Source organism: Notolabrus celidotus, chromosome 9 (genome assembly GCF_009762535.1).
Source record: "Notolabrus celidotus isolate fNotCel1 chromosome 9, fNotCel1.pri, whole genome shotgun sequence".
Taxonomy (NCBI): domain Eukaryota; kingdom Metazoa; phylum Chordata; class Actinopteri; order Labriformes; family Labridae; genus Notolabrus; species Notolabrus celidotus.
In genome coordinates this window covers 1,779,061-1,806,540 of record NC_048280.1, presented here as the reverse complement: position 1 = coordinate 1,806,540, position 27,480 = coordinate 1,779,061, and the positions used below count along the sequence as shown (strand labels likewise).

The window sequence follows — 27,480 nt, the reverse complement described above, 5'->3', positions numbered from 1 at the left end:
CACACACACACGCAGTCAGATGGTCATAAAATAAACATGTTGTCGACCTCTCATAGATCATCATGCGTCTTACTACAACAAATATGAAATTGCTCCACATGAATATGTAAAGTTCAACATTTATCCGTGTTTCTGACTCATTTTACAGACATTGATTCAGTTTGTTCTTCAGTAGCACCGTCTGTATGCACCTGGATTCAGATTAACACACATGACTGAGATTGGGAACACCTGATCCAAAATGAGTTCACATATGTTTCCCATCTTAATAATTTAATACAGAAGACTGATCCTGGACCTGCTGTTCTGTGCTGACACCTGGTGGGATAGTTGAAACAAACAACCTCTCATAACCTTTGCTTGTGGTTCAAGCTGAATTTGGTATTTATGTTTCCTGCAGCATGTACGGTCTAAAGGGAAGATAGTTTTCCCTTCAATGCAACAACTTTGGAGACTATCCCTCTATCCCTCTCTCCAACACGGTCTCAGCAGATGTGTGTCTAACATGAGTCTGGTCCTGCTGGAGGTTTCTGCCTGTTAAAGGAAGTTTGTCCTTGCCACTGTAACTTGCTAAATGCTGCAAAGTGCTCTGCTCATGGTGGATTAAGATGAGATCAGAGTCCTGTCTGTAAGATGGGACTGGATCTGATCCGGTCTTGATGTTGGGTCTTTGTTAATAATAGAACATAGAGAACAGTCTTGAGTATTTGTTGCTTGATGTGGATTAAACAGGATCAGATCCAGTCCCATCTTCCAGACAGGACTCAGTCTGATCTCATCTTAATCCACCATGAGCAGAGCACTTTGCAGCATTTAGCAAGTTACAGTGGCAAGGACAAACTTCCTTTAACAGGCAGAAACCTCCAGCAGGACCAGACTCATGTTAGACACACATCTGCTGAGACCGTGTTGGAGAGAGGGATAGAGGGAGATGAAGAAAGAGAGAGATGATAGTGGGGAGATGGATAGTAGTAGTTGTAGCAGCTGGAGTCTGGCACGTCCACAGCAGCAGAGATCCAGAGGAGCCTACGGGACAAGGGAGCTCAGGGACTCCAGAAAGGTCTATGGTTAGTAACTTTAATGGGACAGGAAGAGTTAAAGTAAGAGACAGGCAGAGAGAGGGGATCCTAGTGTGTCAGTCTAAGCCTATAGCAGCATAACTAAGAGCTGGTCCAAGCCTGATCCAGCTCTAACTATAAGCTTTATCAAAAAGGAAAGTTTGAAGCCTACTCTTAAAAGTAGAGAGGGTGTCTGCCTCCCGGACCCTGACTGGTAGATGATTCCAAAGGAGAGGGGCCTGATAACTGAAGGTTCCATATAGTAACTTCATAACGTCTTTCATCAGATCTCTCTCTTTGGATCCTGAATCTGGCATCAGAGCAGAGATTTAGACCGTAGACGATGTGACGGTGACACCTCTCTCTGCTTGATAATAAAGTTATCAGATTTAAATGTAAAGAGAGAGACACTCGAACACGCTTTACAAAGACATTTATTCAGAAAATATCTGGACACAAACACACCACACACACACACTCAGAATAACTCTGCTCAAGGTTACAGTTATGAAACATTTCAAAGTTTGAGTTTAGTTTGATTACACTCCACACACACACACACACACACACACATATAACAGCATTGAGATGTTTATTACACAATAATAACAAGCAGATAGTGAGAGCTCTGCTGCCCCCTGCAGGATGTCCCCCCTCACTGCTGCAGACATGAGATTAGATTCATGAAGGTGTATTTAAAAATAAAAGGAAATATTAAACCCATGACAATGTGACTGATTCTTATGAGTGTGTGAATAAATAGAGAGAGCATGATGGTGCGTTCAAAGACGCCTCTAAAATGGGAGAGAAATGAAAGAAGAAGAAGAGCAGTGTGTGATATATTGTGTGCTTTAAAGTATAAAAGCTGCGATGGAATCTTGAGAGCGAATGTGCCGGATCATAGTCTGCCTCCTTAAAGTGTTTGTTTATTAAAGCGATCAGAGTATCTGAATCATTAACCCTGATGATCCTGAACTACGAACCGGTCCATCAGAGAGCCTCCATCCTGAAACCTCCAAGATCTGAATCCTGTTAATGCTCACACCGACTCTCCTCTACACCATCTTTACGTTCACGTTGTTATACGGTGAATACTGCGCCGCCCTCTGCTCCTCCCCCTCCTCCAGTTCCTCCTCCTCATCATCATCATCATCATCTTCTACTTCTGTGGTGCTTTGAGAAACAAGACACGCCCTCTGCGGTCGTTTGGGCACAGCGTAGTCATCCACCCGAGGGTTGTACGGGTACTCGTGACCTTTAGGGTCAACGGGCGTACCCATAATCCTCCAGGCGTCCCCTCTCATCTCCTCGGGGTCGTCGTACAGCGAGGTGGGAGGTTTCTGAGCAGCGGGGACGGCGCAGCCTTCGGGCTCGTCGTAAATGTGCTCCACCTTCCGGTACGTCGGCTCGACGGCGGCGGCGGTGGCGGCGGCGTCGCTCAGGAAGATGTTTCTGATCTTCATCTCGTCGATGCTGTCGTAGAGCGGGTCAGCGCTGGACTCAGATCCCTGAGCATGATGGGAGTCCAAGAAGTTGCTCATGACTTTCCCAGCGATGGTGTCGAAGGGGAGGGAGTACTCCGGCTCCGGGGCGGCGAGGGGAGGGGTGCAGGGGGCGGCCATGTTCCCGCCTCTCTTCTCTCTCCTTGTGGCTCGATCTGCAGTCGGTAAGGTGATCTTAGAGTACATCTGGTCCGGGTTGGAGGACAGTTTTAAGGGGCTGGGTTTGGAGCTTGAGGGGGATTCTGAGTCCGGGCCGGCGTGAGGAAGAGGGCAGCTGGAGATCATCTTGACCTGGTTCTTTCGGGGGATTTGTAGGCCTCGAGGGTCCAGAGTCAAACTATGCACTGCGGTCAGCGTTTTGTCGGCAGGAGGCTCCAGACGAGTCTGAGGACAGAAGAGGAAAAACAGAAACCATCAATGATCTATAAACTCATGTTCATCACATCACTCCCCCTGCCCCACGCTCTGATCCAAACTGCTGACGAGGACTACATTCTCTTACTCTTTAAAACCTGACATATTCTGGGTCAGCCTCTTATCATTAATGTGTTTCATTAGAGTGATATAGATTATTAATTGATGACACATTTCAACACAGGAAGTGGAGGTTTGTGATCAGCTGTTACATTCAGAGAAAACGGCGTCACCGGTGTGGATGTTTTTCACTTTTTCAGAAGAGGATAACAAAACTGCAGTTTGCAAAACATCCTGCAGGAATTCTAACATTGTACTTCAAAGTTAAAAAAAAGTCCAAAGTCTTCTTTATTGTCAAAAACTGCAGTATGCACGAGACATCCAGAGGATTTGATATTACGTTTCTCTCTCAGACACTAACAACAACAACAACAGATAAACATAGGAAAGCTGGAAAAAGATAAGAAGTAAGTTAATAAAAATCATAAAATACAGTTTAAAACAGTGCAGAAACTTTGCTATAGTGCAATTTAAAATCAAAGTGAGTGTGTGTTTCAGTCCTGAGGATGACAGACCTCAGCGTTGATTTGGGGAGGGGGTCAGTGACCGGGTTAAGTCTGTGAAGGGGGCACTATGGGAAGAGGGGTCAAAACAGGGAGAGAGTTCAGCATTTTTGTTTGTCTGTTTGTTTTTATGATGTTTTAATGATGAATGTTTTTATTATCTGTAAGGTGACATTGGGTGATTTGAAAGGCGCCCAAAATAAAATTTATCATTATTATAATTATTATTATTATCCTGACTGCCTGGTGGATAAAACTGTCCCTCAGTCTGCTGGTTCTGGCCCTGAGACTGAGTAGTCTCCTTCCTGATGGGAACAGGCTGAAGAGGCTGTGAGACGGGTGGGGGGGGGGGGGGGGGGGTCGCCTGCTATGTGCAGGGCTTTTCGGGTGAGGCGGGAAGAGTAAATGTCATGTAAATGTAGCATCAGTACTAAATTGGCTTAAGTCCTATTTAAATGACCGGGACTATTTTGTGTCTATAGGTAAATACACATCTGAGCGGATGAAAATCGTACGTGGAGTACCTCAGGGATCCATTCTGGGGCCTCTGCTATTCAACATCTACATGCTCCCCTTAGGCCAGATAATAAGAAACAACAAAATAAAATACCACAGCTATGGCAGATGACACACACATTTACATCACCAGTATCACCAGGGGATTATAGTCCCATACAAACACTGAGGAAATGCATCGAACAAATCAATGACTGGACGAGAGACAGAACTTTCTTCAGTTAAACAAAGAAGAAACTGAAATGATTGTTTTTGGAGGAAGAAAGGTTAAAGGTTACTGCTCAGCTCCAATCTGCACATGATGAAATGTTCAAACCAAGCCAGAAACCTTGGTGTAGTCTTAGACTCAGACCTTAATTTCAGCAGCCACATTAAGACAATTACAAAGTCCGCCTACTATCACCTTAAGAATATATCAAGGATTAAAGGACTCATGTCTCAGCAGGATGCAGAAAAACTGGTCAATGCATTATCTTATTGTGTTCATACATGTATTCCTGTACAGACGGTGGCAACAAATCTCCTTATTAAGGACAAATAAAGATCTATCTATCTATCTATCTATCTATCTATCTATCTATCTATCTATCTATCTATCTATCTATCTATCTATCTATCTATCTATCTATCTATCTTTAGCAGACTAGACTACTGTAACGGGGGTCTTTACAGGACTCCCTAAAAAGTCCATCAGACGGCTGCAGCTCATACAGAATGCTGCTGCTCGAGTCCTAACAAGGACCAAGAACGTAGACCACATCACTCCAGTTCTTAGATCCCTACACTGGCTTCCTGTCTGTCAGAGACTAGCCTTTAAAATCCTGCTCATGGTTTATATAGGACTGAATGGTTTAGGCTGATCTGCTGCTACTTTATGAACCATCTCGACCTCTGAGGTCCTCAGGTACTGGTCTGCTTTCAGTCCCTAGAGTCAGAAGGAAACATGGTGAAGCAGTGTTTAGTCATTATGCTCCACATATCTGGAACACACTCCCTGAAAGCTGCAGGTCTGCTCCAACTCTCACCTCTTTTAAATCAATTAAGGACTTTTTTATTTACCACTGCCTTCCTATCTTAGATTATTTTAACTCACTTTAAATTAAAATTTAAATGTATTTTTTTATAGATTTCTAATTTTCTTTTTCTTTTCTGTTTTATTATATTTGTCATTTTAATTATGTTCTTTTATGCCTGTCTGAATGTCTCCAATGCTTTTAATGTTTTAATGTAAAGCACATTGAGTTGCCCTCCTGTATGAAATGCACTATACAAATAAAGCTGCCTTGCCTTGCCTTGCCTTGCCTTGCCTTGCCTTGCCTTGCCTTGCCTTGCCTTGCCTTGCCTTGCCTTGCTTGCCTTGCCTTGCCTTGCCTTGCCTTGCCTTGCCTTGCCATCAATTAAACAGTGAGTGCAGATGTGTAGATCTTGTAGATTTAAGAAGTTATGAAAGTTTATCAGAGACGACTCAAAGCTGAAGCCGTTAAAGACAAAATCAGTGAATGTGCTCCATCCTGAGTCTACTCTGCAGACGTGTGCCTACCAGTCCTGTATGATGTGATCTCTACACACACTCACAGTCTGATCCACAACAACATCAGGGACACAAGTTGACCACAGACAGACGGACCTCTGACGTTAGTCCAGAGGATTCAGACTTTAATCTGGTTTATCTACCACAGCTGGATCAGGATCAGTTAGAGCACTGATGCTTTGGTCTGTCCTTGTTTGCAGTTTAAGTTTCCTACCAGCGGGGGGCGGTGTTGTGACTGTGGAGAAGAACTGGAGCTCTCTTTGTCTTTATGATGACCCATCTGAAGGTTTGAAGGGTCGGTCACCATGCTGTACACGCCCTCAGACCCCTGCAGACAAACCAAACATCAGATTTCATTCAGATCAAACCTCAAACCATCAGAGAGTGTCGGTCGGTCGGTCTGTAATGTGAGCTGACCTGTGGGATATGGCTGCGAGGCTGAGGCAGCGGCGGTGGCGGCGTCCTGCTCTGAAACATGGGAGGGTTCAGAGGCAAGGGGGGCAGGCTCAGGTCCTGCGGTGTCTCTGGACTCCCCTGCCCCCCTGCTGAAGTCTGTCTGTGGGGGAGGGAGGACCGCTGCAGGTTGATGGCGCCTTCCACGGCCTGAAACAGGAGGTTCCCTTGTTTGGTGTCGAACTCAAAACTCCCCTCGCCGGAGTCGCACCTTCGTCCGGCCTCGAAGGAGAAGCTGGTCTGAAGGGAAGAAGAATCAGAGTCAGGATGGAGCGGGAAATAAAGCCTCAACTGAGTCTGGATCCACAATGTGAGGTCAGCAATTGAGGGACGACATGACGGCCACCCTAGAGTGAAGCTGAAACATTTGGAGCTCCCCCTGCTGGCTGGCTGCAGTATGGCAGGCTGAAACATAGCAACCTGAGAGAGCTTAATGGAGACATGTCGTCCATCTTTGAAACAGTCTCTGCTGTACGTGTCAGTGAGTGTGTGCGTCACCTTGTCTCGGCCAAAGCGCCGCAGGAACCTGTACGGCCAAGCGCTCACGACAACTCCAGACTTATCCAGCAGGAGGAGAGCGTCGACGTCCGCTCGCAGTATGCCGTCTCCTTTCAGTCTGCAGCGTTCAGACGCCTCCGTCCTCCGAACACACACTCTGAAGTCACAAACTGACACACACACACACACACACACACACACACGGACAAATATTCAATATCTATAAGGAATACAATGAAGGCAATTCGAAGGTAAAAGGAGAGAGTAAGAGTAGGCTTCAAACTTTCCTTTTTGATAAAGCTTATAGTTAGAGCTGGATCAGGCTTGGACCCGGTCTTAGTTCTGCTGCTATAGGCTTAGACTCACACACTGGGATCCTGTCTTTCCCTCTCTCTCCTCTCTCTGCCTGTCTCTTACTGTAACTCTTCCTGTCCCATTAAAGTTACTAACCATAGACCTTTCTGGAGTCCCTGTGCTCCCTTGTCCCGTAGGTTCCTCTGTATCTCTGCTGTAGATTCCTTTTTTGGGTCTGTTATTCATCCTTTCTTTCTTTCTTTCTTTCTTTCTTTCTTTATTTCTTTCTTTCTTTCTTATCTTCTTTTTTTTTATTTTCTTTAGTTTATCTGTCTTTTATTCTTTCTTTATGTCTTTATTCTCTTTATTTTTATTTCTTCTTTCTTGCTTATTTTCTTCTTTCTTTCTGTCTTCTTTCTTTCTTATTTCTTCGTTGTCTTCTTTCTTTATTTCTGTGTCTTCTTATCTTTCTTTTTTCTTCTTTCTGTCTTTCTCTTCTGTCCTTTTTTTTCTTTCTTTCTTTCTTTCCATTCTTCTTACTTTCTGTCCTATCTTTTCTTTCTTTCTTTTCTTTCTTTCTTTCTGTCCTTCTTTTCTTTCTTTCTTTCTTTCTTTTCTTTCTTTCCATCATTCTTACTTTCTGCCCTTTCTTTTCTTTCTTTCTTTCTTTTTTTCTTGCTTTCTTTACTTCTTTCTGTCTTTATTCACTTCTCTCTCTTCTTCTGTCTTTCATTCTTTCCTTTCTTACTATTTGTTCTTTCCATGTTTCTTCGTCCTTTGTGTCTCCTTATCTTATCCTGTCCTTTCCTTCTGTCTTTCCTTCACCATTTATTCTCCTCTTTTTCTTTCTTCTGGTCTCCCTCATTTCTCTCTTTTCTTAGACCTTTCTGGAGTCCCTGAGCTCCCTTGTCTCGTAGGTTCCTCTGGATCTCTGCTGCTGTGGACGTGCCAGACTCCAGCTGCTACAACTACTACTATCTGTCTCCCCACTATCATCTCTCTCTCTCTTCACCTCCCTCTATCCCTCTCTCCAACACGGTCTCAGCAGAGTGTGTCTAACATGAGTCTGGTCTGTCTCACTTTCCTTGATTTACTTCCTCTCTATTGATTTCACAATATTAAATATTTTCCACCGACGTGTTTGTTCTTTTGGTCTCAGCAGTTTAACCGAACATAATTTTATATCTGAGGTCACTTCAAACGTGTTCGAACGGAAACCTCAACGTGACTTCAGATGTCATCTGAATGCACCTTAAGTAAAGGATTCTGCTGCTGCTTCTTCTTCATAGTGTAGATGTGTACCACTGAGGAAACCACACACACACGAACACACACAAAGAGTGGAACAGGTGTGTGAGCTGATATGTTGGAGGATGTGGGGCAACAGTAGCAGCTTCAGGAACTTCGCTTCATGACCTCAATCATAAGTTTAATGTCACTTCTTTAGAACTGCATCACTATCAGAGGTACTTGTACATGTTACCTTCTTTCTTTATCTCATGGGTTTGCCCATTTCAACTTTTAGTTTCATGATGCTCTAAATGTTTTCTCTTCTACTACTGAGCCATGCTGTTGTAACACGAGCAGAATGTAAGGTCTTCCTGAAGACGTCATTGTCTGGATGGCAGCATGTGTTGCTCCTAAACCTGTATATGTTATTCAGCATTAATGGAGCCTTCACAGACGTGGAAGTTACCCATGCCATGGACTCTTATGATCCCCATACCATCAGGGACGCTGGCTTTGAACTGTGAGCTGATAACAAGCCGGGTGGTCCCTCTCCTCTTTAGAGCGGAGGACACAGCGTCCAGGATTTCCAAAAAGAATGTCAGACTTTGATTCATCAGACCACAGGACAGATTTCCACTTCCCCTCAGTCCATCTTAGACCGGCTCAGGTCCAGAGAAGTCTCTGTGGTTCTGGATCAGGTTTATATAAGGTTTCGTCTTTGCATGGTTCAGTTTGAACCTGCATTTATGGAAACCAGTAATTTCCACTACAGAGTAATGTCTGTGTTTAATGCAGTGACTTCCACTACAGAGTCATGTCTGTGTTTAATGCAGTGACTTCCACTACAGAGTCATGTCTGTGTTTAATGCAGTGACTTCCACTACAGAGTCATGTCTGTTTTTAATGCAGTGACTTCCACTACAGAGTCATGTCTGTGTTTAATGCAGTGACTTCCACTACAGAGTCATGTCTGTTTTTAATGCAGTGACTTCCACTACAGAGTCATGTCTGTTTTTAATGCAGTGACTTCCACTACAGAGTCATGTCTGTTTTTAATGCAGTGACTTCCACTACAGAGTCATGTCTGTGTTTAATGCAGTGACTTCCACTACAGAGTCATGTCTGTTCTTAATGCAGTGACTTCCACTACAGAGTCATGTCTGTGTTTAATGCAGTGACTTCCACTACAGAGTCATGTCTGTTTTTAATGCAGTGACTTCCACTACATAGTCATGTCTGTTTTTAATGCAGCGACTTCCACTGCAGAGTCATGTCTGTGTTTAATGCAGTGACTTCCACTACAGAGTCATGTCTGTTTTTAATGCAGTGACTTCCACTACAGAGTCATGTCTGTGTTTAATGCAGTGACTTCCACTACAGAGTCATGTCTGTTTTAAATGCAGTGACTTCCACTACAGAGTCATGTCTGTTTTTAATGCAGTGACTTCCACTACAGAGTCATGTCTGTTTTTAATGCAGTGACTTCCACTACAGAGTCATGTCTGTTCTTAATGCAGTGACTTCCACTACAGAGTCATGTCTGTTTTTAATGCAGTGACTTCCACTAGAGTAATGTCTGATTTTAATGCAGTGACTTCCACTGCAGAGTCATGTCTGTTTTTAATGCAGTGACTTCCACTACAGAGTCATGTCTGAGTTTAATGCAGTGACTTCCACTACAGAGTCATGTCTGTTTTTAATGCAGTGACTTCCACTACAGAGTCATGTCTGTTCTTAATGCAGTGACTTCCACTACAGAGTAATGTCTGTTTTAAATGCAGTGACTTCCACTACAGAGTCATGTCTGTTTTTAATGCAGTGACTTCCACTACAGAGTCATGTCTGTGTTTAATGCAGTGACGTCCACTACAGAGACATGCCTGTTTTTAATGCAGTGACTTCCACTACAGAGTTGTGTCTGTTTTTAATGCAGTGACTTCCACTACAGAGTCATGTCTGATTTTAATGCAGTGACTTCCACTACAGAGTCATGTCTGTTTTTAATGCAGTGACTTCCACTACAGAGTCATGTCTGTGTTTAATGCAGTGACTTCTACTACAGTCATGTCTGTTTTTAATGCAGTGACTTCCACTACAGAGTCATGTCTGTTTTTAATGCAGTGACTTCTACTACAGAGTCATGTCTGTTTTTAATGCAGTGACTTCCACTACAGTCATGTCTGTTTTTAATGCAGTGACTTCTACTACAGAGTCATGTCTGTTTTTAATGCAGTGACTTCTACTACAGAGTCATGTCTGTTTTTAATGCAGTGACCTCCTCTACAGAGTCATGTCTGTTTCTAATGCAGTGACTTCCACTACAGAGTCACGTCTGTTTTTAATGCAGTGACTTCCACTACAGAGTCATGTCTGTTTTTAATGCAGTGACTTCCACTACAGAGTCATGTCTGTTTTTAATGCAGTGACTTCCACTACAGAGTCATGTCTGTGTTTAATGCAGTGACTTCCACTACAGAGTCATGTCTGTGTTTAATGCAGTGACTTCCACTACAGAGTCATGTCTGTTTTTAATGCAGTGACTTCCACTACAGAGTCATGTCTGTGTTTAATGCAGTGACTTCCACTACAGAGTCATGTCTGTTTTTAATGCAGTGACTTCCACTACAGAGTCATGTCTGTTTTTAATGCAGTGACTTCCACTACAGAGTCATGTCTGTTTTTAATGCAGTGACTTCCACTACAGAGTCATGTCTGTGTTTAATGCAGTGACTTCCACTACAGAGTCATGTCTGTTTTTAATGCAGTGACTTCCACTACAGAGTCATGTCTGTTATTAATGCAGTGACTTCCTCTACAGAGTCATGTCTGTTCTTAATGCAGTGACTTCCACTACAGAGTCATGTCTGTGTTTAATGCAGTGACTTCCACTACAAAGTCATGTCTGTTTTTAATGCAGTGACTTCCACTACAGAGTCATGTCTGTTTTTAATGCAGTGACTTCCACTACAGAGTCATGTCTGTTTTTAATGCAGTGACTTCCACTACAGAGTCATGTCTGTTTTTAATGCAGTGACTTCCACTACAGAGTCATGTCTGTGTTTAATGCAGTGACTTCCACTACAGAGTCATGTCTGTTTTTAATGCAGTGACTTCCACTACAGAGTCATGTCTGTTTTTAATGCAGTGACTTCCACTACAGAGTCATGTCTGATTTTAATGCAGTGACTTCCACTACAGAGTCATGTCTGTTTTTAATGCAGTGACTTCCACTACAGAGTCATGTCTGTTTTTAATGCAGTGACTTCCACTACAAAGTCATGTCTGTTTTTAATGCAGTGACCTCCACTACAGAGTCATGTCTGTTTTTAATGCAGTGACTTCCACTACAGAGTCATGTCTGTGTTTAATGCAGTGACTTCCACTACAAAGTCATGTCTGTTTTTAATGCAGTGACTTCCACTACAGAGTCATGTCTGTTTTTAATGCAGTGACTTCCACTACAGAGTCATGTCTGTTTTTAATGCAGTGACTTCCACTACAGAGTCAGGTCTGTTTCGAATGCAGTGACTTCCACTACAGAGTCATGTCTGATTTTAATGCAGTGACTTCCACTACAGAGTCATGTCTGTGTTTAATGCAGTGACTTCCACTACAGAGTCATGTCTGTGTTTCCAAACCTTTTTTGGGAATTGTTTTTGTGTTTCCTGAACAATAATTGTATTTATTGTGTCTTTTTTAACAAAAGACTTTTAAGATATATGAAGTGAATTTTGAAACCATTTTCATTGAGAATATTGTTGATGAAGAAAGAATAATGGTAACTGTAATCTGTTGTGTGTGATCATACCTCTGTCAGTGTTCTCTGGTGGACAGACCCTTTAATAAACATGTCTTTAGGTAGTGTGTAGTTGCTCTGCAGCTCGTCTGTGTGGTGTCTGCTCGCTTCTTTTAATGTGTTTATTCTAGTGAGCAGCTTCAGAGATTGAAATACCCTCAGAGCCCTGGTTGACCTCAATACTTTACATTTACCACCAACTAAATACAAAGAAGAAATCAGAGCTACAAAGAGACTGCAAACCACAGCATGTTCGTCTTAAACTGAAAACTTACTGAGTTCAAAGATCTCTTCTAATATCTCAGTCAAGTGATTTTATTTCATCATTTTAAGACTTTTAACATTTCAGAGAGAGGAAGGACTCAGACGGCTACTGCTAAATAAGCTAATTTAGCTACAAATCAAGTGACAAGTTAACATCAACAACTTGATATTCCATCTTGTTTTTTCTTTAAGTGAAGAGTAAAATGTGACTATTTTGGTCGAGAGCAGCTTCCTGTTGAGGAAGAGGAAGTTTGTCCTGCAAAGATAAAAGCTGAGGTCGACTTGCAGCCGCTGGTCAATGCAACGCTGCGGCGCCCTGCGACAGGGCTGTGAACAATCCACCACAGCAGGAACTCACTACCACACACAAGTTTCCACTACATTAAATTCACACTGAGAGCTTGCACTGACGTGTGCAGAATACACAAGGCTGGTAGAAATATCAGGCTGCAATGGAAACATCTCGGTGAGGTGTAAAAACTGACACAAGAGAAGAGGACTCGGCTCACGCTGTTCAGACATCCTTTCTCTGAGTTTCTCTAAAGGGACATTTTGAAAATCGTCATGTCTTTTAGTACAGACCCCTAAAAAAATAATCATACCAGGAGCTTGAGCCATCAGATTTTGAAATTCAACAGGTTATACATTTTTATTCTGCAGCTATCATCTTAAATAAAGTCATAAATCAAGGATATTAAAGTCAGTGTATTCCTTTACTGATGCAAACCTGTAAAGGCTCACTAGCTAACATTAGCTATGACTTAAATAAATCCTGTTTAATATTGATACATAGAGCAGAGAGCTGAGGCTAATGTCAGTGAGGAGGAAGTTTTTATGACCTAAATATTACAAGTAAATCACACATTTTCTGCTTTCCCTTTTTTCCTTCTTTCTATCTTGTTTTTTCTTTCTTCATTATTTCTTTCATTCTTGTCCTTTTCCTTTGTTTTTTTCCTGTCTTTCTATCTTTCCCTTTTCTTTACTTTTGTTTTTTAATCTTTTTTCTTTTTTCTATTGTACCTTTTTTCTGTCTTTCTTTTTTTCCCCCTTTTTTTCTTTTTCCCTTTTTCCTTCTTCCTTTCTCTTTTTTTCCACATTTTTAATTATGTCCTTTTTTCTCTTCTTTATTTTCTGTCTTTTTTTGTTTTATCTTTCTTCATTGTTTCTTTCATTCTTCTCTTTTTCCTTAGTTTTTTTCCTGTCTTTCTATCTTTCCCTTTTCTTTACTTTTGTTTTTTAATCTTTTTTCTTTTTTCTATTGTACCTTTTTTTCTGTCTTTCTTTTTTCCCCCTTTTTTTCTTTTTCCCCTTTTCCTTCTTCCTTTCTCTTTTTTTCCACATTTTTAATTATGTCCTTTTTTCTCTTCTTTATTTTCTGTCTTTTTTTCCTTATTTTACTTGTTTCCTTTTTCTTTTTCCCCCTTTGTTTTTTCTGTCTTTCTTTCTTGTCATGTTTCTTAATTTTTCATTCTAAATATTTTTTTCTTTTTGAAATTTGTTTCTACTTTCTGTTTGTCTGTTTTGGTCTTTTCTTTCTTATTTTTCTTTTTCACTTTTTCATTCTATCTTCTGTCTTTCCATCTTGTTTTTTCATTCTTCATTGATTCTTTAATTTTTCCTTTTTTCTTTTTTTCTTTTTTCTATTTTCTGTCTTTCTTTCTTGTCTTTTTTTCTTTAATTTGTCTTTTTTATCTCTTTTTCTATATTTTCTTTTTTCTGTCCTTCTGTTTTTGCTTTTCTAACATGTTTGTTTATTTATTTCTTGTCTTTTTTCTTAATTTATTATTTTTATCCTTTTTTTGTTTTGTAATGTTTTTTCTTTCTTTCTTTTTTTTGCTTGTTTTTTGGTCGTTTTCTCTTCCTTTCTTTCTGTCTTTTTCCTTTTCTTTCTGATTCTTAAAGGGATTCAGGTTTACATCAGGAGCTGCGTGGTGTGTTAACACTTGAGAGCCGAGCTGTTCCCTCTGCGTGTGTTTGTGTGTACATGCGTGAGCAGCAATGTGATGCATCATTACAGCCGCAAGCTGCCAAATATAGCAGCGCTGGGAAAGAGAGAGAGAGGAAGTGAGGTTTGCTTGGAGGTGTGACAGGAAATTGTGACTAAAGGTTGAACTGAAAACCGCTGCACAGACACAAAGTCACCAGGAGGGTTTTGAAGAAATCTTTAACACCTTGTTTGACGGAAGAGCTGAAGAGTTTCACCTTTAACTGCTGCAGAAGAATACAGAACACCGAGTGCAGCGTCATGTATAAAGAGTTTAAGCTGCTACTGTTGATGAAAGGACTGAAAACCAGATGCTCTGCACCCGCCATGTTTCTTAAAACTGAAGTAAAAACAAGTCAAGCTGTAAATAAACTCTGTCTCAAATCAGCTGATGATAACTGACTCTAAAACCGGCATGATGACAGCGGTGGAAAGTTTCTAAAAACATATACTCAAAAACTGTCTGTGGGCAAAATATGAGGAAGTTGAACTTTATATTTATCTGCTTACTCAGCTGATAGACTGTTAACATATGATTCTGGGGCCTGACTGTAACCTTACCTCTGACTTAGAGCTGAAAGTTAGCACAGACTTGAAGTTACGCCCTGTTCACGAGGTAGAAAGGTCAGCCATGTCCTCTCTCATTCTCAAATCAACATCCTGCTGCTTTTGTTGTGCAAACTTGACATTTCAGTTTCAGTATAAAAAATATGACTGCCAGAAAAGCAGTTCATGTATACGGTCTTCTAATTGAGGCAGGCCTTTATTCGTTAAATCGCACACCAGGCTTCTAAAAGGGACCTTGCCTTTATTCATTAAAACGCACACCAGGCTACTAAAGGGACCCTGCCTTTAATTGAGGCAGGCCTTTATCCATTAAAACGCACACCAGGCTACTAAAAGGGACCCTGCCTTTAATTGAGGCAGGCCTCTATTCATTAAAACACACACCAGGCTACTAAAAGGGACCCTGCCTTTAATTGAGGCAGGCCTCTATTCATTAAAACACACATCAGGCTACTAAAAGGGACCCTGCCTTTAATTGAGGCAGGCCTTTATTCATTAAAACACACACCAGGCTACTAAAAGGGACCCTGCCTTTAATTGAGGCAGGCCTTTATTCATTAAAACACACACCAGGCTACTAAAAGGGACCCTGCCTTTAATTGAGGCAGGCCTTTATTCATTAAAACACACACCAGGCTACTAAAAGGGACCCTGCCTTTAATTGAGGCAGGCCTTTATTCATTAAAACACACACCAGGCTACTAAAGGGACTCTGCCTTTAATTGAGGCAGGCCTTTATTCATTAAAATGCACACCAGGCTTTTAAAGGGACCCGGCCTTTAATTGAGGCAGGCCTTTATTCTTTTAAACGCACACCAGGCTAATAAAACGGACCCGGCCTTTAATTGAGGCAGGCCTTTATTCTTTTAAACGCACACCAGGCTAATAAAACGGACCCTGCCTTTAATTCAGACAGGCCTTTATTCATTAAAGCACACACCAGGCTTTTAAAAGGACCCTGCCTTTAATTGAGACAGGCTTTTATTGGAGGTTTTGGGAGGAAAACAGCTCCAGCTCAGGTTTAAAGACAAACGAGGCTCTCAGCTCTGAGCTAGCAACGTAGTCCAGTCTGGAGAGCAGCAGACGGACCCTGGAGTAAGACCGGTTGACAGACCAGCATACCTTTCTCTCTGCCGCCGTACAGCGAGTTGTCCTCCATCCCTTCATGTTCCTCCACTCTGTTTCCTCTGTGCAGGCTGCCTCGCTTCACACTGTGTTCCCCCGTCCAGCTCATCTGCACACACACACACACACACACACACACACACACACACACACACGTGGCATGTTAGACACACATCTGCTGAGACCGTGTTGGAGAGAGGGATAGAGGGAGATGAAGAAAGAGAGAGATGATAGTGGGGAGACGGATAGTAGTAGTTGTAGCAGCTGGAGTCTGGCACGTCCACAGCAGCAGAGATCCAGAGGAACCTACGAGACAAGGGAGCTCAGGGACTCCAGAAAGGTCTATGGTTAGTAACTTTAATGGGACAGGAAGAGTTAAAGTGAGAGACGGGCAGAGAGAGGAGAGAGAGGGAAAGACAGGATCCAAGTGTGTCAGTCTAAGCCTATAGCAGCATAACTAAGAGCTGGTCCAAGCCTGATCCAGCTCTAACTATAAGCTTTATCAAAAAGGAAAGTTTGAAGCCTACTCTTAAAAGAAGGGAGAGTGTCTGCCTCCCGGACCCTGACTGGTAGATGATTCCAAAGGAGAGGGGCCTGATAACTGAAGGCTCAACCTCCCATACTACTTTTAGAGATTTTGTGTACGATGAGCAGGCCTTCATTCTGAGAGCATAGATGACACCTTGGTTCGAACGTCATCTGCTACAGTACAGTTTCTCACACACAGACTACATTTACATGACATGTCTTTCAGTATGTCCTTCTTCCTCCTCCTCCTCCTCCTCCTCCTCCTCCTCCTGTTTTAACGGTGTTGTGCAGCTGCTTTCTACACTCTCCGTTTAGGATCCTCCCTAACAATCCTCGTTCACACACGTCTGATTGGCTGTTTGTGAGTAAAGTTTGCATTTCCTGTCACCCTGAAAGAAGGAGGAAGTGAAGTTGTGACTAAGGACTGCCAGCTGTCTCATGGTGCTATTTATAACCACACAAACAGAATCAGTCAGTTTCCTCCTCAACCATTGCTCATGTTTTCATCACTTTGTATTTGGTTGAAGATCACCCAAGAGTGTTTTTTACCCTCTAATTTATTTACATACATATTCTCTACCAGTCCAAAGTTTGGACACACCTTCTCATTCAATGGTTTTTATTTATTCTAATTATTTCCAACATTGTAGTTTAATACTGAAGACATCAGAACTAGGAAATAATCTGGTTTTGTCATAATCTGGATTACAACAGGAGTTAAATAGGACTATCCATTGTGTGCTAACCCTACCTCTGAACAACTGATGGTCTCAAACACATTAAGAAGGAAAGTCATTCTACAAATGAACTCTTGACAAGACTCATGTTCATTAGAAACCATTCCAGGAGACCACTTCATGAAGCAGACTGAGAGAAACCATTCCAGGAGACCACTTCATGAAGCAGACTGAGAGAATACCATTCCAGGAGACCACTTCATGAAGCAGACTGAGAGAAACCATTCCAGGAGACCACTTTATGAAGCAGACTGAGAGAAAGCATTCCAGGAGACCACTTCATGAAGCAGACTGAGAGAAACCATTCCAGGAGACCACTTCATGAAGCAGACTGAGAGAATACCATTCCAGGAGACCACTTCATGAAGCAGACTGAGAGAAACCATTCCAGGAGACCACTTCATGAAGCAGACTGAGAGAAAGCAATCCAGGAGACCACTTCATGAAGCAGACTGAGAGAATACCATTCCAGGAGACCACTTCATGAAGCAGACTGAGAGAAACCATTCCAGGAGACCACTTCATGAAGCAGACTGAGAGAAACCATTCCAGGAGACCACTTCATGAAGCAGACTGAGAGAATACCATTCCAGGAGACCACTTCATGAAGCAGACTGAGAGAATACCATTCCAGGAGACCACTTCATGAAGCAGACTGAGAGAATACCATTCCAGGAGACCACTTCATGAAGCAGACTGAGAGAATACCATTCCAGGAGACCACTTCATGAAGCAGACTGAGAGAATACCATTCCAGGAGACCACTTCATGAAGCAGACAGAGAAACCATTCCAGGAGACCACTTCATGAAGCAGACTGAGAGAATACCATTCCAGGAGACCACTTCATGAAGCAGACTGAGAGAAACCATTCCAGGAGACCACTTCATGAAGCAGACTGAGAGAAACCATTCCAGGAGACCACTTCATGAAGCAGACTGAGAGAATACCATTCCAGGAGACCACTTCATGAAGCAGACTGAGAGAATACCATTCCAGGAGACCACTTCATGAAGCAGACTGAGAGAAACCATTCCAGGAGACCACTTCATGAAGCAGACTGAGAGAAAACCATTCCAGGAGACCACTTCATGAAGCAGACTGAGAGAATACCATTCCAGGAGACCACTTCATGAAGCAGACTGAGAGAATACCATTCCAGGAGACCACTTCATGAAGCAGACTGAGAGAATACCAGTCCAGGGGACCACTTCATGAAGCAGACTGAGAGAATACCATTCCAGGAGACCACTTCATGAAGCAGACTGAGAGAATACCAAGAGTGTGCAAAGCTGTCATGAAGGAAAAAGGGGGCTACTTTACAGAATCTAAAATATAAAACATATTCTGCTTTGTTTAACACTTTTTTAAAAATTAAATAATTCCATATATGTTCTTTCATAGTTTAGATGTCTTCAGTATTAATCTACAGAGTTTACAATAATTAAAATAAATACAAACCCTTGAATGAGAAGGTGTTTCCACACTTTTGACTGGTAGTGTAAATATTTGAAGAGTTCATTTGCAAAAACAGTTAACTCACTTTCAAAAAATGGGAAAAAATGCTTTAAAAAAACATAGTTTTTCTATTACTAGCTTTTAGTATTATCAATCAACTGAGGTTGGGTGACTTTGACTAAGTCAAAAATACTTTGCTAATTAGAGGTATCTTGAAAATGTAACTTTATTAGGAATCTATATAAAAATGAAATATGTTATTTGAAAATGTATAAAAAGAGTTATTTGTTTTTGCAAATGAACTCTTCATTTATATATATTTCAATCTTAATTTATTATGTTATTTAAAAACATTTTTTAAACAGATATTTTCACATGTTTTCTATTTATTCATGTGTTTTTATTCATTACATTCATTGTATCATTATTATTATTTTGTATTTTATTTCATTCCATATGTCTGAAAAAGTTACAAATAAAATAATTAGAATAAATAAAAAGATAAAAAAAGAAGTGAACAGGAAACAGAACCCTGTCATGGTCTGGACTCTTGTGTTGATCTTGTTTATTTCCTAGTTTGGTTTCTCGTGTGTCCTTCCTCAGGGTTTTGGGGTTTTCTGTGCTGCAGCATGGAGGTGTCACCCTCTTGACTCTCAGCTGTCCATCATCAGAGGCAACAACCAGTGAATGGACTCTGACTCCTGCATGCTACCAGCGGCATCACGGCTCTAAGTTTCTCAGAGTTTTTCAGCCTCCTCTGCCTTCTATGCCTTCACACTCGACCCACAGCAACTCACCACCGTTTAGAAGAGCCCTGTTCTCAGGAGTCCAGGGCAGGGGCCGACACTCTGACCGACCTGTTCTCTAAACCTACAACCGCTCACACTCTGACACAGACACATCACACCTTCATTCATAGTGACGTCTCGAAGCAGCCTCAATGTTAGCCTTGTTTCCGGTCCATCATAATTTCATCTCACGGCTGATTACGTTCAACCTTTCCTCTCAGGGGAAATCCACTGTGTACACATGTCGTCACTTTGGCAATCAGAGCTAGCATAACAAACAATGAAAGCTGTAGAAGCTAATGCAAAACACACACACAACTGATACACCTGGCAGCTAATTACTCTATCCATCTATATATCTATATCTATAATATATCTCCCCCATGACCAACACATGGAGATACACAGGGAAGACAGGCAGCAGGAGCAATCAGGGTTATTAAGTGGACACCTCTCTTCACTAGTGTCCTGTTAAGTTAGACCCCGGACATGTCAGGGAGGCTCCACAGTTAGCTGTGTTACCTCCCTCCTCACCCACACACCCCGATAAAGAAAAGAGGAAAGAGAAAGAGAAGAGTGTTTAGAGAGATGTTTGAAAGAGGACAGGGAAAGCAGTAAATCCATTCATATCTGGTGGCACCAAAGACCTGGAGACATTTTCTGCAGAAGGATTCAGAGGGTAAGTAAACACGCTGGAGCTTAGGTACAATCCAACAGTCTTTTATCTTCATTTGTCTGAGGTGGGGAGAGCACACCTCCTCTCTCTTCCATATGCATACATGAAACACCAAGGGAGGCAGGGAGAGCAGCAGCAAATATCCCCTGGGTACAGAACAGAGCGAGCATCAGTGAAGATACATATGACACTGGTGAAATCAGAGAGAGCAGAAAGGAGGAGCTGGAGAGGAGGAGGTGAATAAGTTTGCAGGGAGAGCAGCAAGAGATGGCAGGCAGAGCAGTTTAATTAAGATGACCAGTATGCTGTTTTCTGTTTGCTGATTGGATGAGTAGATGTAGTCAAGTGGTGTTCAGAGCAGCTCATGCGCCGTGGACAGCCTGAACTAACACTACACTCAATTTTTGGCGAGGACTCAAGTAAGGCTGCATGCTCTACCTTCCACCCCTCCTTCATTTTCATTTTCATAAGAAAAGAGAGAGAAACAAGAAAGAGGATAGTCTGAGCCGGGAGGCCTGTTTGAGCCAGAGCTCACACTCGTCTGGTAAGGCTGCACGCTCTACCTCCCCTGACTCCCCCACTCTAATGAGGGATGAAAGGAGAGGAGCCAAACACGAGGTGTGTGTGTGTGTGTGTGTGTGTGTGTGTGTGTGTGTGTGTGTGTGTGTGTGTGTGTGTGTGTGTGTGTGTGTGTGTGTGTGTACCTACAGGGAAGGCTATCTCACACAGTTTGTGTGTCCAGTCGTCCAGGTGTTGTCTATCCGAAGAAAACGTGTAGATCTTCTCGGTGGTCTCGATCAAGAAGGGTCCCGTGTCTCTGGGACAGCCGTCCATCTCCACCTCAGACACCCGGATACAGTCAGCCAGGCGGATCACCTAAAACAAGAGGGATCACCTTTAATGTACGAGGATTAAGCTTCTTAGATTACATCTACTTTTTTCATTGCCAGTGGGAGGAGAACGACTCTGTAGTGGAAGTCACTGCATTAAGAACAGACATGACTCTGTAGTGGAAGTCACTGCATTAAAAACAGATATGACTCTGGAGTGGAAGTCACTGCTTTAAAAACAGACATGACTCTGTAGTGGAAGTCACTGCTTTAAAAACAGACATGACTCTGTAGTGGAAGTCACTGCATTAAAAACAGACATGACTCTGTAGTGGAAGTCACTGCATTAAAAACAGACATGACCCTGTAGTGGAAGTCACTGCATTAAAAAACAGACATGACTCTGTAGTGGAAGTCACTGCATTAAAAACAGACATGACTCTGTAGTGGAAGTCACTGCATTATAAACAGACATGACTCTGTAGTGGAAGTCACTGCATTAAACACAGACATGACTCTGTAGTGGAAGTCACTGCATTAAAAAACAGACATGACTCTGTAGTGGAAGTCACTGCATTAAAAACAGACATGACTCTGGAGTGGAAGTCACTGCTTTAAAAACAGATATGACTCTGTAGTGGAAGTCACTGCATTAAAAACAGACATGACTCTGTAGTGGAATTCACTGCATTAAACACAGACATGACTCTGTAGTGGAAGTCACTGCATTAATAACAGACATGACTCTGTAGTGGAAGTCACTGCATTAAACACAGACTCACTGCATTGACTCAAAACTACTTCAGAAACCATTGGCTGTGTCAGTTTGTCACTTAATTCTCAAAGTCAGGTTAAAACAGAACCATGCAAAGAGGAAACCATATATAAACCTGATCCAGATCTGAGCTGCCGTAGGCGTCCTCCTGATGCGGACGTTCTAGTACAAGCTGTTGCCGCTGGAGTCCAGAACGTCCGCTTCAGGAGGACGCCTGCAGCAGCTCAGAGGGACCTACGAGACAAGGGAGCTCAGGGACTCCAGAAAGGTCTATGGTTAGTAACTTTAATGGGACAGGCAGAGTTTAAGTAAGTGATGAGGGGTTTGGGGGGAAGGGGGTAGGAAAGTCTCCCTGTGTGTCAGTGCGCCAGTTCCCCCGGCAGTCTAGGCCTATAGCAGCATAACTAAGAGCTGGTCCAAGCCTGATCCACTCTAACTATAAGCTTCATGTCCAGTCTAAACTCAGAAATCTTGGAGTTATATTCGATCAGTCCATGTATTTCGATCACCACATAAAACAGTTGTCCCGGTCATGCTTCTTCCATTTACGAAACATTGCCAAACTTAGGTCTGTTGTGTCACATCCTGAACTGGAAATGATCATTCATGCTTTTGTTTCATCCCGACTGGACTATTCTAATTCACTTTTCACCTGCCTCAGTAAACCGTCCCTCCATCGTCTTCAATTAGTCCAGAACGCTGCTGCAAGGCTGTTGACCAAGTCCAGCCGGACAACCAGTTCCAGTTAAATTTAGGATTCATTTTAAAGTTCTTGTTTTCGTGTACAGAGCTCTGCGTGGTCAGGCTCCTGAGTACATCGCCGACCTGCTCCACCCCTACCTCACCAGTAGGTCACTCAGGTCTTCTGACCAGGGCTTGCTGGTTGTCCCTCGAGCTCGTCTAAGAACAAAAGGTGACCGTGCTTTTGAAGTGGTGGCGCCGACACTGTGGAACGCTCTTCCTGTAAATGTTCGTTCAGGTATATCTGTTGTCGCCTTTAAAAAACTTGTGAAGACACATTTATTTAAACAGGCCTTCGACTCACTGTGTTCAGACTAATGTTTTATTCATGCTATGGTCTGTTTCTTTGAATGTGTTGGATATATTCCTGTGAAGCACTTTGTGATTTTATTCTGTGAAAGGTGCTATACTAAATAAAATGTACTTACTACTCGTCTCATCACTATCACCTCTCTCTCTTACTCCCCTCTATCCCTCTTTCAAGACCCAACTCGGTCGAGGCATGATGTGTGTCTAACATGAGTCTGGTCCTGCTCAAGGTTTCTGCCTGTTAAAAGGAAGTCTTGCCTTGCCGCTGTAACTAGCTAAATACTGCGAGGTGCAATGCTGATGGTGGATTAAGGTGGGGTCAGGTGAGTCTTATCCTGTCTTGAAGTTGGGTCTCTGTTCATAATTTGACATAGAGTGGTCTAGACCTGCTCTGTTTGTAAAAGCGTCTTGAGATAACGTTTGTTGTGATTTGGCGCTATACAAATAAAGATTGATTGATTGATTGATTGATTGATTGATTGAAATAGGTGGAGCAGAGAGCGGGAGAAGACATGCAGCAAATGGTTGAGGCCTGAAGTCGTGCATGTGACCACTGCGACAAGGACTATAGCTTCTGTACATGGGGCGCACGCTTAGACCACTTGGCCAACGACGCCCCCAAAGCCAAAAATATGAATAAAGCTTAGACTGAGTGCAGTTAAGTACAGCTAATCAGGATAGCAGAGAACATGGATGTAAATATATGACATAGTGGAGTCCATTCAGTCCAGGAGAGACGAGTCTACCTTTTTGTGTTCTTGCTGTTTGCGTAGAGTCTTGTCGTTCATCTCTCCGTCTTTACACTCGAAGAACTCCAGTCTGGAAATCGAACAGGCGCTTTCTCTGTACAGGACGCACCACACACGCTTCCATTTCTGCAAAAACACACACACACACACACACACACAGGTCTTGATAAAAATAGAACAGTGGTGGACTCTTTGAAAACTGAGGAACTGAAAGATTAGCATCGAGGAAGCAGTTAGCATTCATGTGTTGATTTGGCTAGCTTTAGGAGTCTGAGTACTTCATGTGACTCTCTCACTTGGACTCAGTTTGTGTCTCACAGTCCCCCTATGAAGACCTGCATGTGTGTGGTGTGCGTGGGTGTTGTACCTTTCCAAACCTCTGTTGCTGCAGATAGAGCATCCCCTGTTTCCTGATGTCTTCCTCCATGATGACAGGCAGGTCCTCCTCACCTCTCCTCCCCTCTTTCTTCACCTCTTCTCCTGGTGCTCCACTTTCTTGGTGTCTCTCCACCAAGAAAAGTGGAGAGGGTGAGTCCTCCCTCACCCTTCTCTCTGACTTCCTCTTCTGCTCACAGCCTCGCTCCTTCGGCCTCCTTGACTTCTCGTCCACTTACTGCGCTTCCTTCTCTTCCTCTCTGCTTGCTCTTTTCTTTTGCTCCTCTTCACCTCCTCTCCTTTCCTTTCTTCTCTTTGTGAGCTTCTCCTCCTGTTTCCCCTTCACCTTGTTATGTTTCGTGTCCTCTCTCTCTTGTTCTTTCTCAGTTTCCTGTCCTCTTCTTCTTCTTCAGCTTTCTTTCTCTCTCTCTCTCTCTCTGTCTGTCAGTGGTGTGAATGTGAACATAAAAACGTTGAGTGTGTCATCTCTGTTTCCTGCCCTCACACTCTTTTGCAACGTGTAATGCAGAACTAAATGAACCTCCTCTTTCGACGCTCCTCCTTCCTCTTCGTCAAAATGTCATGTTGGTTTTTTTAATTCATATTCATCCTCCTCTCTTCGCAGTGGAAACTTCACCTCCTTTTTTATGTTTCATCAGTATCTCTGCTCACCACCTGTTCCTCCATGAAGTGACACAAGTCGCCATAAGACATTATTTGGAGTCATGTCCCCCCCTGGTGGCCATGATGGAGGTCTGCAGCTGGTTCTATCTTCCTGACTGAAACCAAGAAAACAAGTATTCAAATCTGTATGTACCCAGAACACACTAATACACACTAATACACACTAATACACACTAATACACACTAATACACACCAACACTCTATTTAAAGATTCTAATACTTGTATCCAGAACATAGACTGTATAAAATATGGACGTAGGATCCGTGACGTCACCCATCTGTTTCTGAAGAGCTGTTTTGAGACCAATTGGCTGCGGCAGCCATATTGCTTCTGTCGAGCCAGTGTGACGTAAAGAGGCGGGCTTTGAGCCTCCTAGCCAACAGCTGCAGTGTTCCTGCAGGCAGCTGAGCCTCTCATTGGAAGACTAGTAATCTCAATATCTTCTAAATTACCAAATTAGAAAAAAATTCACCCCCCTCACAGTGAGAGGACATCGAGAAATGAGCTATTCAGACTACACTCATCTTTTGTACCAGGCTGTAAACATGTTTATTAACGCTGCAAAGATCGTCTTTTTCCCATTCATGTGTATGTGACTTCCGGTACTTCCGGAGCCAGCCTCAAGAGGATCCTCGATGAACTGCAGCTTCTAACACTTCTGCATTGGACTCATATTTTTAGACCGGAGGTTGCCGCCTGATCCAGAAGTCTGGATTTAATTATGAGAGGTGTGCTTCTGGCTACACGGTGGTGTAGTGGGTAGCACTGTTGCCTCACAGCTAGAAGGTTCCTGGTTTGAATCCCCGGTCGGGCAGGTGCCTTTCTGTATGGAGTGTGTGGGCTCCGGCTTCCTCCCACAGTCCAAAAACATGCTCACCAGGTTAATTGATCACTCTAAATTCCCCGTAAGTGTGCGTGTGTGCGTGAATGGTTGTCTGTCTCTCTGTGTTAGCCCTTAAGGCTGATTTATACTTCTGCGTTGAATCAACGGCGTACCCTACGCCGGGGGTCCGCGTAGCTCCCGTACCTACGCCGAGGCCTACGCACGTAGCTGACGTGCACCTCCTCCAAAATGTAACTCCCCGTAGAGCCGACGCGGACGGCAAGCTCTGTGATTGGTCCGCTCGTCGGCTTTGTCTTTCCCGCATTTACAACACTTCCGGGATCCCGGACATCGGCCGTGTATTTCATCTCCTCCTCTCTGTTCTTCATGTAATCATGTCTGTATGATAAACAGCAACATGTATCAGCTGTAGATTAACAGAACACGCTCTGAAACTGTGGAAAAGTAAACAGAGATCGTAAAGGGGCCGGAAGCAGGCGGCCGGCTATCAGAGAGACCACACTGCCCTCAGGCGTTTCGGCGGAGAATTGCTGCGCGACACGGACACACCGACGCAGAAGTATGTGGGGCTCATGTCCGCGTCAGCCCCTGCTGCGTAGGGGAGACGCAGAAGTATAAATCAGCCATTAGATAGGTTGGCGACCTGTCCAGGGTGTACCCTGCCTTCCGCCTGAACCAGCTGGGATAGGCTCCAGCCCCCTGTGACCCCCTAACGGGATAGGCAAGGGGTGTCAAACATGCGGCCCGCTGGCCAAAACCGCCCCGCCAGAGGTTCCAATGCATCCCGCGGAATAACTTTGCAAAATGAAAGGGTTACATAGAAGACATTAAGACTGCAATTTTTCAATAAAAGTAACTGCGATTTCAGATTTGTCCTCTAGGGGTCGCATTAAATTATATTGTTGACGGGGCGCACCTGAAAGGTGTTTTTTTTCCTGGGACTTTTTTCTTAAAGTGAGGAAATAGATTAGGCTACTTGCTGTTTGCATTATCCGGTTGAGATTCATAAAGACTTTTTAGAGCACTTTAAGATGATCCACTTAAAAGTCAACTTTACCTTCTTCATTATTATAATCTATCTTTTCTTTTGCAGTAAATATTCCATTCGGTGTCAGGTGAATGGGTAACCTGTGTGTTTGGTGTGTTCGCAGCAGGTTTCAGGCAACCGGCAAACTCCGGTCTCAAACGATGAAGCCAATGCGGAAGTGATATAAACTGCAATACATCAAGAATCCTCTTGAGGCTGGCTGCAGAAACACCGGAAACCACATAGACATGAATGGGAAAAAGACGATCTTTGCAGCATTAATAAACATGTTTACAGCCTGGTTCAAAAAACGGCTTGGCCCTAAGAAGCTAATCTCTCTATCGGCACACACTGTACGGTGGGGGGGGATTTTTTTCTAACATGACGGTTAAGAAGATATTAAGATTATGAGTTTTGCCCAAATAAGGACATGACTGACGTGACTCCCGGTCGGGAACACACAGCCATTGGCTAAGAGACTCACACTACGTCACACTCTGCCTAGTTGAGTTCCGCATTACCAATATGGCTGCTGCCGTCGATTTGCTTCAAAACAGCTCTTAAGAACAGATGGGTGACGTCACGGATACTACGTCCATATTTTATACAGTCTATGGTTTCAGGGCTTAAAGAGTAAAATATTCAGCCCACTATGAGACTCATCATGGCAGAAAATACAAGAGTTTTTGTAGAAAGATATTCATTAAATGTGAACATTTTCAGAATGTGCTTGTACTTTTTTTGCACTAAAACAAAGGGAAAATTTAGAGTTGTCATTATTTATAGGATGTTATGTTGTGATTTTACTGGTCCGGCCCACTTTAGATCAACTTGGGCTGTATGTGGCCCCTGAACTGAAATGAGTTTGACACCCCTGGGATAGGCGGTCAAGCTAATGGTCAAGATGATGGATGGATGGAAGTGTGCATGTTTGCAGGAACAACAGTCACTACGGAGAGCAAAAGCAGGAAGGAAAACACACCCAGCCCTAATGATATCAAACAAAGAGGTTTACACTTTTAACCTAAGGGCACTAGCAAGTCAGGTAATTGGAATCCTCCTTTGAGTTAAATGGTATCAATAAAAATAGAGACAGTTTGATACCTCTGTAATATACTTGCTGAAAAAAATAAAATAACAAAGGACCAGAAAAGCTAATTTTC

At 42.9% G+C, this 27,480-nt stretch overlaps 1 protein-coding gene across 1 annotated transcript; it reads right to left on the bottom strand.

Moving 5' to 3' along the window:
* Window positions 1-1,474: 1,474 nt before the first annotated feature.
* On the bottom strand, window positions 1,475-24,429 carry dok2 (docking protein 2). Its single transcript, XM_034691677.1, has 8 exons — window positions 23,753-24,429; window positions 23,383-23,511; window positions 20,690-20,857; window positions 15,793-15,904; window positions 6,536-6,705; window positions 6,002-6,277; window positions 5,799-5,912; window positions 1,475-2,944 (listed from the first exon to the last, which is right to left on the bottom strand). Exons 1-8 carry the CDS (start codon window positions 23,810-23,812, stop codon window positions 2,114-2,116), a joined length of 1,860 nt encoding a protein of 619 aa, XP_034547568.1. The 5' UTR covers window positions 23,813-24,429; the 3' UTR covers window positions 1,475-2,113.
* Window positions 24,430-27,480: the final 3,051 nt, after the last annotated feature.